We start from the raw sequence: 13502 nt of genomic DNA on the forward strand, positions 1-13502 counted from the left end.
TTTAACTCCCCTTATGAATTGGTATTTTGTAAAGTTATGAGTCTGTAGGTACTGGCTTTCAAGATTTGGACCTCAATCAGGATGTTCAGACACTTAGGGCATTTTCACAAGTGATACGAAAAATGTGTTCTTGCATTTCCTGAATCTGTAACTCAAGTGAAAAGTTGCATTGTCACGTATGTAGTCTGAAAGCACCTCATACTGTAGCATTGTTGAAGCCATGGAGATTTGGACATAATCAGAGCCTGGCTAGAAGACCTATCGGGTACTTTGTACTTGAGTGAATCTTCAGAGATGAGGAACCCTGAGAATACTCAAGACTGTTAGAAAAACCTCAGGAAGACATTGGGCCTTACTACATTTGTTTCGAATCAGTAAACTTGAATAATTGTTTATTTACTTGGAGTGATCCACTTATACAAGAATTTGTCTAAATTTCTACAGCTTAAATGCCACTCAGAGCATCAGAGTCGGAGGTTAAGAACCTGTGACCCTGCAGAAGTTGGTGGAATACAACAAACCACTTTGTACCCCATTTTTCCTCTGGTAGTGTACATTGCCCCCCCCCCACTTTCAACTCTGAGTTAGATTAGAGTGCAAGATAGTAACTGGCCCACAGTCATCCAATGAGCTGAGTGGGAGGGTGGTTGAACCTGGATCTCCCCAGCCCTGGTCTGACTCTTAACCATTACACCACATTTGCTCAAATCCTGTACAATTTTTCTCATAATGTAGTAGGTAGCTATATATACCAAATCCCCATGTGTTTAGAATTAAGGGCAGGTAGTTCAGGTCAAAAGTGTGTATCTGAATATGTATGGGGTAGAGTAAAAAATGGCAACAGAAGAGACCTTTGGTGCATGGATACCTTACTCTTGTTCTTCTGTAGCCTCTCATTGGCTGCATAGCCCTCGTAATTCAGTAGTTGACTTTGCCATTATTGTATAGTACGAACATTTGTTTCCCTTTTGTTATGTGTATGTTGATTCCCTGGGTATCCTCAATGAAGTGTTCTCAGTAATATTTCTACTGTCTAAATCCACAGGCTGTCTTGTGATATTAGCACCAGTGTTTTCTTATATTGCATTATAGCACCCCCCCCCTTTTCTGATACATCGTTGCCATCTTTTTAAAGATGAAAATGTACAGTAACTTGGCTATGCACAACAGTTTAGTAACCGTAGTAGGTCATGGAGCATCTTATTGGAACCACAATGTCGTCATAAGTATTTTACTTCATTACTTTCTTTATTATTATTGATAGAGTTGGAAAACAAGCAAGGTTCATTGATCCCATATGCACACATTGGATGGTATTCAATGCTGGTCCTACTCAGAGTAGACCCATTGAAGATAGTAAACACAACTAACTTAAATTCATTAATTTCAGTGGGTCTGCTGTCCATAGAACTTAGTTGAATACCACTCCTGCTTTGATTGTGGGCTGCTTCTGACTCCTTTTCTCGATTATTGCTACTTGGATCAAAGTGCCTTTTCCCCATCTATAAGTAAAATATGGGGTGTTTCACTGTGGGTGTCTCCACACTTTCTTAAAAAGAAAAAAATGTGTGATCTTTATCTTTTTCCATAACCAATCGACATGCTGCAGTTATGAAAAAAAGGAGCTACTGAACTGAGTCAGGACAGTGGTAGCAAACACAATCAATACTGAACTTTAGTCTAACTACAGTTTCATTTCTTCTCTTTTAGCAGAGGACAGTTATGGCATGGATGGGAAGGCTAAGTTGCCAATCTTCATGGAAAATGTCAACTGGCAAGGACTGGAAGATTTGTACAGTGTGAATGAAAGTTTATATGAAGCCAGAAATGACTACAGACTTGGTCCTAACGACTGGACAAATTACTTGAAGGATGTAGATAGAATCTTTGCACTGCTAAACAGTTACTCTGAGCAAAATGGAGGAGCAAAGACTCAGGCTACTTATGCCAGTGGGTACTTGGATGAATCATCCACACCATTTGCCTTGCTAGATATGAGCTCTGCTGAATCAGACGAAGGTTCAAGTTGGTTGACAGCCCAAGAAGCCCAGCCTATTATGCCTACAGATTTGGGGACACTGGCTTTGAGCGCTATTATGTTAAGCCAGGAGAGCAAACCTGAATTAAGCAATGATATTCCTGCAAACGTGAGTCCAAACCTACCACACTGGAATAGTCACCAAGCCGACACGTGGCTGGAGACCAAAGAACCAGTTCATATTGAAACGGATTTCAGTGGGAATGACTTGACAGAGCTTGAGTCTAGCCATAGCTTCACCTTACAACCCAGTAACATTCTTCAGAAAGACTCAGCCCAAGACAGTGACTCTGCAGAAGATATTTTTGAAGAGCAGATCTATCTTCCCATGAATGCAGGGGCAATCCACCAGTTCATCATGGAGCATAAAACTGAGAGGGCGTTGAAAAAAAGGGAACATTTTCCAAATGCTTCACAGCGTCTAAGTGTAGAAGGCAGTGCCTCATCTCCACTCTCCTCAGTTTAGATTGTGGTAAACCACACATTCTTTCTTCTTTATTAATTAGTTGGCAAATAGTAGTAGTTATGACAACTGACATTCCAAATTTTGCTACTGTTAACATTTTTTAGCAAAATGAGACCATGATATGTGCTCTGCATACACATACACAAACTCTTAAAGTGTAACTGAAGGAGCCAGAGTTCCAGTGTTAAAAAGAAAGTCACATTGCAGTGATACCCTGATTTTCTGCAGTATAAAGGCATCTGCAAATTAGTCTTTTGAGTCATTTGTCTTCTTGTTCCGCAAATGGCTCACCACAAATGAATGTTTCTGTCCACTTAAGCTCCCTGAATCATGGTTTTTTTTAATTAACCACTGAAATTTCATACTGATAAGAGTAAAATTATATTGCACTTTTATAATCTGTGTGCCATAGCCTTTATTAATCTGGTACATGTTCTTAGTTTTGCTAAATAGTGTGTAATTGCAACAAAATAAAGTAGGTTGGTAGCAAAAGCGATATGCAGCATGGATTATGAAAACCAATTATCTGAACATTGAGCAGAAAGCAATGTTTGGTTTTAAGCCTCTATGCTCAAATTGATTTTATGGTAATTTTTCTCAGAAAGAAGCAGCTAACAAAAGATGTAATAGAGAAGGTGTTATATTTTCAGATTTCAATGTATAAGGAAACTAATAAGTAATTAAGGTTTTCAAATTTTCGATTTCTTTTGCTTGAAAGGAAGCTTAATTTTCATTAGGCAAAGACAAGCCTTGATGTGCTCGGAAACTACTCAGATAAGTTTTAGAGTTTAGAACGGGGGAGGCTAATCTGTGGTCTGTCATATGTTACTGGACTCCAACTCTCATCAGTCCCAGCCAACATGGCCAAGGGTCAGAGATGTTGTGTGGTGAAGTCCAAATCTGGAGGCCATGGGTCAGCTACCTCTGTTTGTAACTGAACTCTCATCCAAAGAAGGGGACTGGTGTATGCAAAAATGTGCCTATACAAATATGCCATTGGCAGTGTTTCATACCAGCATGTTCAGTAAGCATTTTTTATGCAGGGTATAGTGGAGAGTCACTCAGATTTTTACTCATCCCAATGGGAGACTACACAACTGTGAGGCCTTCGCTCTATGTAGTCATATGAATGCTGGATTATAGCCATACATCTTAATGCAGAGGCTTCTCAAACACAGGAAATCTCCAAGGTGCATGTGGAATAGACAAGGGCTTCTCCAGTGACTTCAAAAAGACGGCAAAGCACCATCTCCCATACGACCCACATTACTTAATGGATTGGACTGCTTTAGAACAAAACAGTTGAATGCAAAAATTGGTAACCATAGATTTAGAAGACGCGGAAGGTACGTAACTGCAGACAAACTCTTGAGTATAAGTTCGTTGCTTGATTTTGCCAAACATTTTTAGAGGTTCTTTTGAACCACATTTGAATTATAAAATAGAGCAAAGTGGTATTTCTGTGTTATTTGATCTATAGGAGAGTACATGTCTTTATGTGTGGTAATGGAAATAGGGGTTTAAAAACTATTTGTTTTAAATAACACAGGTTAAAATTGACAGTTGCGTGCTCCTGGTGCTCAGTAGGCTTTTTAATAATTTTCAGGAAAAGCTTGTGATGGACTCTGTAAAGTTGTTGACATTAACTAGGTGTGTAATCATGTGTGTGTCACGAGCGGAATGACCGAACAAACGTATTTATGGGCATGAATGATGCTGTTTGTATATAGAGTGTCCATTATTAGACTTTAAACTGTGTTCTTGTAAAAAAAATAATTATATATTCTGCAATACTTTTATAGAACAATTCTGACTTCGGTGAAGTCTAGAAGCAATATTTCTTGAAATAAAGAGTTCGTGTACCTGTTTCATAGTAAAAAAATAATGAGTGAAACCAAAGATTCATAAGGCTAACGTAGCAAATGTTTCCATACTTTCAAACGTCAGTTACTGAAGACAATTAATTAAGTAAACTTTACATTGGTGTTGAGGTAAGCTAATGGTGAAGACCACTCACTATGCTCAGTTGTGAGTTGGACACTTTTACTGTATGTTTATGGGCAATAGTTACACAGTAATAGTATAATTTGTAGATTGCCAATTTAGTTAAAGTATTATGAAATCTCTAATAACATCTACTGATGACAAGGTAGGTTTAAAATTGGGATTCCAGTTTATATTCCAGCATAGTTGACCAAAATCTGTAAATTTGATAATTAGGTTTATGCAGATTTGAGTTAATTCTATGTGGGACTTCTAAATAACCATTTTAAATAACCGTTCAGTGTTTCTATAGAATCCTAGTTGGATAGAACAATAAAAACAACTAGTTTCGATTGTGGCAGAAAAGTCTGCCACTATTTAGGACTGGAATAAACTCAGTAGTGTGAGACAGGCTAGCAACGAAGGCATCAATTATTTCAATTTTCACTCTTACAGCTACTAAATAATATAGGACACTTGTGTCACATGCCTCAGACGGCAGAAAATTGTTTGCTGTTCCTTATCAGCCATTGGATGTCACTGTGACACTACGGAACAACCTGCTCTGCTGCAATACACACACAGCCTCTGCAAATATGTGGGCATCTTTCTTAATATTTTTAAATAGTCAAAACCACCAGCATAATGAAGTCTGGTGGCCCTGCTGCATTTTATAAACTAGTAGGTTGGGGTTTTTTTTTTGTCATTTAGGTAACAGTTCCACATTGCACCTACTGATGACAGAAATTTATGTGGAGTTTAATCACTCAGCAAAGGGGGGGCGGGACTCATTGAAATTGAGCTTCACATTTTGTAATGCATCAGTTCCTGAACAAGCACAATTCCCAAAAACATTTGCATCCTGTTACAGAGGAAATTTTTGCACCAATCAACTTCACTAGATCAGAGCACATAGATATAATTTAGATGGGCAGATGAAAGCAATGCGGTGGGGAGTGGCACCTGTACTTTACTCATTTGACAATTAATTATACATAATTCCAAGTGGTAAGGGGCTGGAGGAGGAACTCCCCCCCCCAAAAAAAAATAGAGCCTTTATAATAGCTAGAAATTTTCATCACTAACCCCTTATATTGTTCTGTATATGCTTAGACTTTGCCATTCTAGAGAAGGGGGTAGGAAACCTGTGACTCACCACATGGCGTGCCTCCCATCTGCCCCATCAGTCTCAGTGGGCACCAGCCAGCCACCTACTGCTCCATCCTGCAACTGAGATCCACAAACCCACACATTCAAGGTTGAGAATGTACAGCAACAAAACACACTGAGAAGCCATTTTTATTTCAAAATGTTGAAGTATCCAAGGGGTTCACTTGCAAAGAGATGTTTACAACAAATTTTGCCCATCATGTTTATTTTACAGGAACTTGCACATAGGTTTGGAAAACTCTTATTTGTTCCATGGACATCTTAGTAAAAATCTTCACTAAAAAGAAACCTACTGTATCCATCAAATTGCATTTTTGTTACCACAGGCACAGTAGCTAAACACTTTCCCGTTGGACACATTAAAAAAACAAACCATTTATGCAGTATAATCTTTTTAACTAGCTTGCTCCCTTGATTAATACCATATATTTCTTTTCAGGAACACGGTTTAGCACTACGGAAATGGGTCTCAATGAGTCCAAGTGAAGCTTATTGCCCCTTCCCCATGTTTCATTTTTAAAGAGTTTTGATTTAGCATAACAATTTAGTTTGAGCCAGGAATCTTGGGTTTAAAACAAAACCAGCATCATAATCCATGGTTTGTAGCCGGCTTATGATGAAACTTTTCAGAATTTAAAAATGAAACAAGGGGAGGAGAGGGTACAACCAGTGGCAATGTCCCTTTTGCCTGGAAGAGAGAGAAGTAGCCAAGTATTTAAAAAGCTAACAACGATTGAAAATTGCATATTTTTGAAGTATTTCTAATTAAGTAATCCCTACAATTTTCCTCTCATGTAGAATTACTACATATTTCCAGTAAGCCTCAAAAATATGTGGTTACTGCACAGCTTTGCTAACTGCTCTGTTCAGCAGTAGAGTACTACCTTTTTTAAAGTTCAGAAGCCAAAAGGCATGGTTTGACTGTCTCCACTGACACTGTCACCATGTTCATTCAGTATTAACCTGACCAAATGATTGTGGGGGCTTATTTAGAAGGAAAACTTGCCTATCACATCTGTTTAGCAAAACTGAAGCACAGTGTCTTTACTATCCTTTTCCTGAACCTTACATTTTCAGATCAACAGAGAACGAGTAACAGTCGATTTTTCATGCCTAAAGTACCTAAAGATATTGGTTTAAATTTTGTACTACTTCAGGCAAGCAACCAACATGTGGAGCAGAAGTGTGTGCCCAACCTACCAATAATTATGTGCACTTTTGTAGACAACAATGAGAATTTCAGAAGGCAAGCACATGCAGCTATTTAAACTTGTATGAAATATTCTCATGCCAGAGAAAGAATTACTTCATCACATTAGCACCAGGGCAGTATGTATGTATCTAGTTCAAAAGGTAATCCAGTTGCATCTTTCATTATTTTCTCTACTAAAAGGGGTTGGGGAGCTTTGGAAGTGTTCAGTCACAGCACTCCTAGAACAAGTCCTGGCCTTACACCCTGTGTTTTATGACAATGTATTGCAGGATACAAGAGTAGTAACACACACTATAAATACATAAATGACACAATGATCTGAAATAAATAAGCTCAGACTAATGCAGTACGTTGGAGGCAACTTTGGATAACATTTCAGATTTCAAGGGTGTAAAACCAACACTGATAATTGTAGATAGAAGAACTTGAAGATTTTGAGGCAATATTAGGTTTGTATAAATATGCTTAATGCTACAACTATAAACATGTATTTACATTAATATTTATGGCTGTCTACTTCCATTTACACTATATACAATGTTATCAAAATATTTAGAACTTAAAACACTGTTGGAGAGGGGGAAACCTTCAATTGAAGTATTACATTGCTCCCCTAAAAGAGTTGTCCCCCTTCTTCCACATCTGAAAGGGGTGGCATCAAAGAAGACCAATAAAAGAACAGCAATGTGAAGCAATTAAGTTGTATGACCAGACCTCCTGCTACCGCTTTCAACAATCACAGTGACAGTGAAGGTCTCTTGACCATGAATCTTCACAGACATGCACACCACTTGGAAAATGCTGACTGAAGGGCAATTTATCCTTTGACTTGAAATCTGCATTTTCAACACATTTCCTTGAAATAGGGGGCTACTGCTAGTTCATATGCAACCCTGGCTCCCTGCAAACCACAAAATCAGGAGCCAGCTTCATGAACATGAGTGCCTCCTTCTTAACTTTTCAGAACCACAGTGCCACTGATAATCCATTGCCAGCACTAACTATGCTTCCACGTTACATGTTCATCAACACAAACTGGGTTTTGAAGATCCGCACTGCATATGCACACTGCCATAGCAACCACTAACATCATTTATATGCGCATTACCTCACATGCTTCTCACTCTCTCTCACAGTATTTCCCTTAATGCTTTCTTCTGCTAGAAATGTGGCCTCAAACATTTGTCCTTTTCATATTTCCTCTTTGTAATGCCTAGAACCGCTGACAACTGCATCTGCAATGTGGGATTACGACATCCCACTGCATGTACAGAATTCCCTATACAGCTCTTTAACTGTAAGAAGGAAAACCATCACAACAGAAATCCTTCATGACTTCAAATACCTTGATACAATACACAGCACAGCCTGTAGTACTTCCAAGACATAAACAACAATCTCAGTGAACACTCAGAAGCCTTTTTCATCTCACTGGGAATATACTACATCGACTATCTGGGAATTACACCCCAACAAAAACGAATGCATAACAAAAGAAATTTGATAAATTTAAATCGAACAAAACAAGAAAACCTGGAACTTTGGATCAAACTATATACAACACTTAGCTGTGTGATTCTTTCCATCAACAGTTTTAAAATATATAAAGTAAAAAAAACCCAAAAAACCCAAGTTAAATGGAGGAAGAGCAGGCACAGCTGCTTAACTCTTCCTTCTTGCTATATGCCCACTCAGAAATCCACTGCCTTTCCAAGCTATTGCTCCACCTATCAGGAAGAGACAAGAGGGAGAATAGCATGAAAGAAGCTGAAGGGTGTAATCTTTGAGTAAACATGGGAAAGCATTAAGCATCTTGTCCTTGTGACAGTGCTCTACTCTAGACTACCTCTGGTTGGTTGGCACACAAAAAACCACCCAACTGTAAGATGGAAGAATCACACAACTATTATATATGTAGCTTTTGAATCTCTGTTTCTCCATACCTTGGAGCCTATGTACACATGTATCCTCTAATACTGCAGCAAGGGGAGATCAGCTCTGGCTGTCCTACAGACAGCCAAGCATCACTCACCCAACAATTCACCCTTGGGGAATTGGAAAGAATTCAGTGCGCGTTACAGCAGGCCACATGGCAAAACAGGCATTTAATTGCACTATCACATACTCAGAATGACACTTGGTGCATGATGAGATATGTGAATGGCGGATCTGTTCATTTGACAAAATAAGCAAACCACTGTGCAATTCCACCAGCTTTACTTAACGTGAGATTCTTCTCAAATTGCCACAACCTCAAAAGGTCATCCTTTTTGTGTGTGTCCATTCATTCTAAGATAGCTTGGGTGTGGAATTGGTGAAAGCAGTATTAGAGTATCTGTGGCAGATTATCTCCTTGTTGCAAGAATATACAAATACCGAGCTGCTCTTTATGCACATATTTTAAACGCTTTAATATTACTACGGTTTAATACTAAAATTACTGGTGGTTATAATTCTCTGCGCTAAACTAAAAAATACTACATCATCATGCTAGAATTAAATGAATTGAACAGGTTTAAACTACTATGCCTTAGAATTTCAGACCATACCCAGTGTATTTAACTGTTCTATGGTTTCAAGTACTCTTTATTTAAAATATAACAAAAATGCCCTCTTTTCTAATTCAGATGATTTGAGAAATTTTGAGGGAAAATAGATACACAGAACAAAAAAGTTATCCAATCCAAGTTGCATAGCTGAGACTGGTTTTAGTTGTGCTTTGAAACAGAAGTCAAAATAAATACTTACTCCTCCCCGGTCCAGGAGTTGTGGATGCATGACCTTGCTTGTTTTGTAACTCTGGATATTCATTTCTGTCAATCTTAAGTTCTGCCTTTTGTAACACTTGCCTGGAACTTGGGGATTTAACAGACACAGCTGAAATACTTACAAACATGTTTTAAAACTCCCTTCCCAAAAAGGGAAGAAAGAGCTACCTGGATTGTTTTGAGGTTTCCAGCCCTCAGATAGGTCATGGCTCTGTGCATTAAGCTTTGTTGGTTTGTTATCTGTTGCAGATCAGGTTAAGAAAAAGAAGGCACGGGTGTTTCCAAAGGCCCCATACTTAAAAACTGACCAACAAACCAAATTTGAGGTTACCAAAGGGCTCTATATCTCAGGAGTGGGTACTTCTGAAGCCTTTTCATCTGGGGCATTTATTGCTTCTGTAAGGGGGCCAGGATAGGTCTGCGCTATGTAATGCATCCCTAGTGACGGACCAGCATCTTCAGTATGTTCGCCTTGAGAGCTAAAAGTGGGGCAGGATCTAGTCCGTGCATAGTTTTGCTGAGCTCCGGTGTTGCCCACCACCTCACTCACTGTGTTGATAGATGAGCCCCTCCACATCTGCCTCTGCAGCTTCTCTTCTTTGTATTTAATGGAGTACCAGGCCAGGAAAATGAACAGGAATCCAACACATTTTAGGCCAGCAGCCAGACCAAAGTAGACGAAACGAAACGACGTCACATCATATTCCCAACATGAGCCTTGCACACCACATTCCTGTTGCCACAGCATGCAGGTCGTGTCAATGACAGCTCCAAAATAAATTGGAGTGGGAATGTATGCTGAAATAAACAGGAAGATTAAGATTAATTGACTCCCAGATTAAAACAGTTAATATACAATTGCAAATTAAAACCGGTTTGCTTTGCAAAGGCCAAAATACTTTGCAAAGAACTACACATACCAAAAGTTTAAGAAGGGGCAAAAGATCTTGTGGATGATATTTACCAATAAGTGGGTTCAAATGTAGCAAAGCAACTTACTCAACTGGGTTCCAAGCCAAAACTAGTGTCTCAAATTTAACTCCATCCAATTACGTATTTTTGCAATAATTTTCCTAAATAATATGATCTGAAACAATAAGTTACCCCTACATGACTACACTTACCAAGGGTTCTTAATAAAACAAATTGCATCCCAAGTGCAAAAGGCCTCTCACCATCTTCCACAGACCTAAAAAAGACACATGGTATTTTAAAGCCTTAAACTGCAAGGCATATTTAGTAATACCTTCAATTTCTCTTAATTAAAAAAAAATCCTTATTGAGAAGAAGTTGAGAGTGTGAGTCCACTTATTAGTATACCCAAAAAAAACATTCACAGAGTTAAGTGCAAACAAGGCAGTTAATAGACTCAAATCCAAAGGTTCACATAAAGTAATTTTAAGTGACAAAGCAAACAAAAAAGCTTTGCATCCTGATTGAATCAACTCTTTTATCGGGCTTTGTTTTCTATCCCCATTAAATTGCTTCTCCGCCCTACTTTGGAGAGCTCAGGGCAAACAAGAATTTGGAAACCAAAGGCAGCAAAGGACTCACTTTGGTTTCCTCTGTGATATCTGTATTCCTTTTATGACTTTTATTCTGTTTCTACTAAATTGTATCATTTGATGAATGTAATAAATGGACTGAATTTATCCAGAAAGAAAAGTAGCTTCCATGCTACTTCTAGGACCTAGGTCATCTTAGGAGTATTGTGTCATGCCAGCTGAGAAGATCACAGATCATCTTCACCACTTCTTCAACCCATTAAAATTATTTTTTTAAAAAGGAGTTCACCATATACATTCTGAACTAGTGAGGTCAAATAAAGCAGCGGATCCACTTCTTCCCAACTGAATCCCCTCCTAGATTGTTTATTAAGTGGCTTCATCTGCAATGGCCCACTCCTACTGTGTCCCTCTCTCACACTTTATCTTCAAGTGCCTCTGTGAACTGGGTGCATATAACTAAAATATATCAAAGGGGTCACCTCGATATCTATTATCAGACAAATGAGGATAAGGCATATCCTGCTGAAGATGACACAGACCCCCAGAACCTGGTAACGGCATGCTATCCCTCTAATAAAACTGTAATAATTCAGGCACCTCTCACCTGAGTGTTACTATGATTGCTGATGGCTGGGCACATGCTGTGATGAGCGTAACAATGAAGAGAAAAATGAGGAATGGAATGAGTGTATTGCAGGTTCGATTACACTTCCCAGACACAGCATAACCATTCTCATTGAGATATGTTTTGACGATCACCACTCTCAGCTGACTGCGCTGTCCAACTGTCGGTGGTGTAATAACTTGTCTGCTTTGGACACAGGCACATTCTGTATAATTTCTTATCTGTGGAACATCAAAGACAAGGAGCATCAAATGCCAAGGTTTCTTGTTTGTATTTTATGCTTCCATTGAATTGGCACAATACGCTAGCTAGGGGGAAAGTGAAAGTGACTTATTGACCTTATGTTGTCTTATAAAGCTAAGGAAGGGGCCAGGTATTTATAGGAAAGAATCAGTGTAAGTGATTAAGCACTCCCCCCCTTCCACCCCCTACTCTCTCCTAGAAAACAACACCTGCACACACCTGTTACCTACACAAATGCAGGTTTGGAACGTGTGCTTGCAGAGGTAAATTGGAGTTCCATCCTATATAATCATGCAGTTCCTTGTGGGCTAGGACAAGGTTCCCAAACTGGTCTGTGGACCACACGTGATCAGCAAGCTTCATTTGTGTGGTCTGTGGCATGCCTGCATTAAATACTCATTTTGATTTTTAACTGTATTTTTACAGCGCTTATTGCTTATACGGAATTCAAATTGTAATGCAATAAAATAAAATCCAATAAATAAAAGGAGCAATAGAAATGCAGGCAGCGTCCAGCACAGCCCATTACAATTGCCACAACAAGCAAGAAAACAACTGAGTGGTCGGTCCTCCAAGACCCTCAACATTTTTTAAGAGCTCCATGAGGGGAAAAGTTTGGGAAATACTGGGCTAGAAGTAATGAGCTGCTAAAGACATTAGAGTCTAAGAGAAGTCAGTGCAGAAATCAAGGCAAAAGAAGTTAGTTCTTTAAACACACTATGGTGGGTCTGGCAGGAGAGGTTAGGACGAAGTAGAGTTATGTAATATTAGAGCTGGGCAGCACAAGTGGGAAATCAGGCCAGGAGTAGAGCTGGACGACTGAGTAGGACAGGCAAACAAGGATATAGCATTGAGCAACTTGGGGGGGGGGTAGCAGATTACACAACCATTTAGCTAAAACAACCTTCTCCAACCTTGCTTCCCCCCAGATGTTGTTGGGACTACAACCCCTACCATCCCTGGCCATTGGCCATGCGAGCTGGGAATGATGGGGGTTGTAGCCCAGTAACATCTAGGAGGAACCAGGGTTGGAGAAGACTGAGTTACAGCTACTGATTGGCTAGTTTGGGGCAGGCTAGCAGCTTCCCTGAAAAAGATTGGCTGGTGGGTGTTTAATCAGTATAGCTCGCAAGATCCAAATGTACTGCCTCCCTGAGTGGAAACACCCCCCCCCCCTTTCTGTGTGTTCTAAAAAGAGCACTAACACATCTTCAGTTAGTTATGGAAGGAAGGAGACCCTCCCCTTTTAGAAGAACAGGATCTTAAGGCAGAAAGACTATAATAGCAATTGGAATTCAAGAATGCCTGAGGTTAGATCATTTGAAGAACAGAAGCCCTCCTTGGCTGTGAAAGCACAAAAAGATTTTGTAAAACTTGTAAGCTGAATATTACGTCTGAAGAAGAAGGTCTCCTATTTCAGTCTAAGATATTTTTCCATGCTTAAGGCTGGGGATCTCATTCAGTAGAGGAGCAACTGTCATTTTCTGT

General features: G+C 39.3%; 2 protein-coding genes across 11 annotated transcripts in view; one reads left to right on the forward strand and one right to left on the reverse strand.

Moving 5' to 3' along the window:
- Positions 1 to 4370, forward strand: part of SULF1 (sulfatase 1) — a 107441-nt gene extending 103071 nt beyond the window's left edge. For 5 of the 7 annotated variants that reach the window (XM_082233763.1, XM_082233765.1, XM_082233764.1 and 2 more), the window contains one exon: positions 1711 to 4370. In XM_082233763.1, the coding sequence (XP_082089889.1) occupies positions 1711 to 2504 (794 nt within the window). In that variant the 3' untranslated portion in view covers positions 2505 to 4370. The remainder of the gene's footprint in view (positions 1 to 1710) is intronic. The other 2 variants (XM_082233768.1, XM_082233769.1) reach the window with 2 other exon arrangements.
- Positions 4371 to 5770: 1400 nt separating this feature from the next.
- Positions 5771 to 13502, reverse strand: part of SLCO5A1 (solute carrier organic anion transporter family member 5A1) — a 67672-nt gene continuing 59940 nt past the window's right edge. For all 4 annotated transcript variants that reach the window (XM_082233780.1, XM_082233781.1, XM_082233783.1 and 1 more), the window contains 3 exons: positions 11751 to 11992; positions 10763 to 10827; positions 5771 to 10436 (listed from right to left, as the gene is read on the reverse strand). In XM_082233780.1, coding sequence (XP_082089906.1) covers positions 9979 to 10436; positions 10763 to 10827; positions 11751 to 11992 — 765 coding nt within the window. In that variant the 3' untranslated portion in view covers positions 5771 to 9978. The remainder of the gene's footprint in view (positions 10437 to 10762; positions 10828 to 11750; positions 11993 to 13502) is intronic.

The sequence above is a fragment of the Podarcis vaucheri genome, assembly GCF_965113315.1.
Source record: "Podarcis vaucheri genome assembly, chromosome: 8".
NCBI classification, from domain to species: domain Eukaryota; kingdom Metazoa; phylum Chordata; class Lepidosauria; order Squamata; family Lacertidae; genus Podarcis; species Podarcis vaucheri.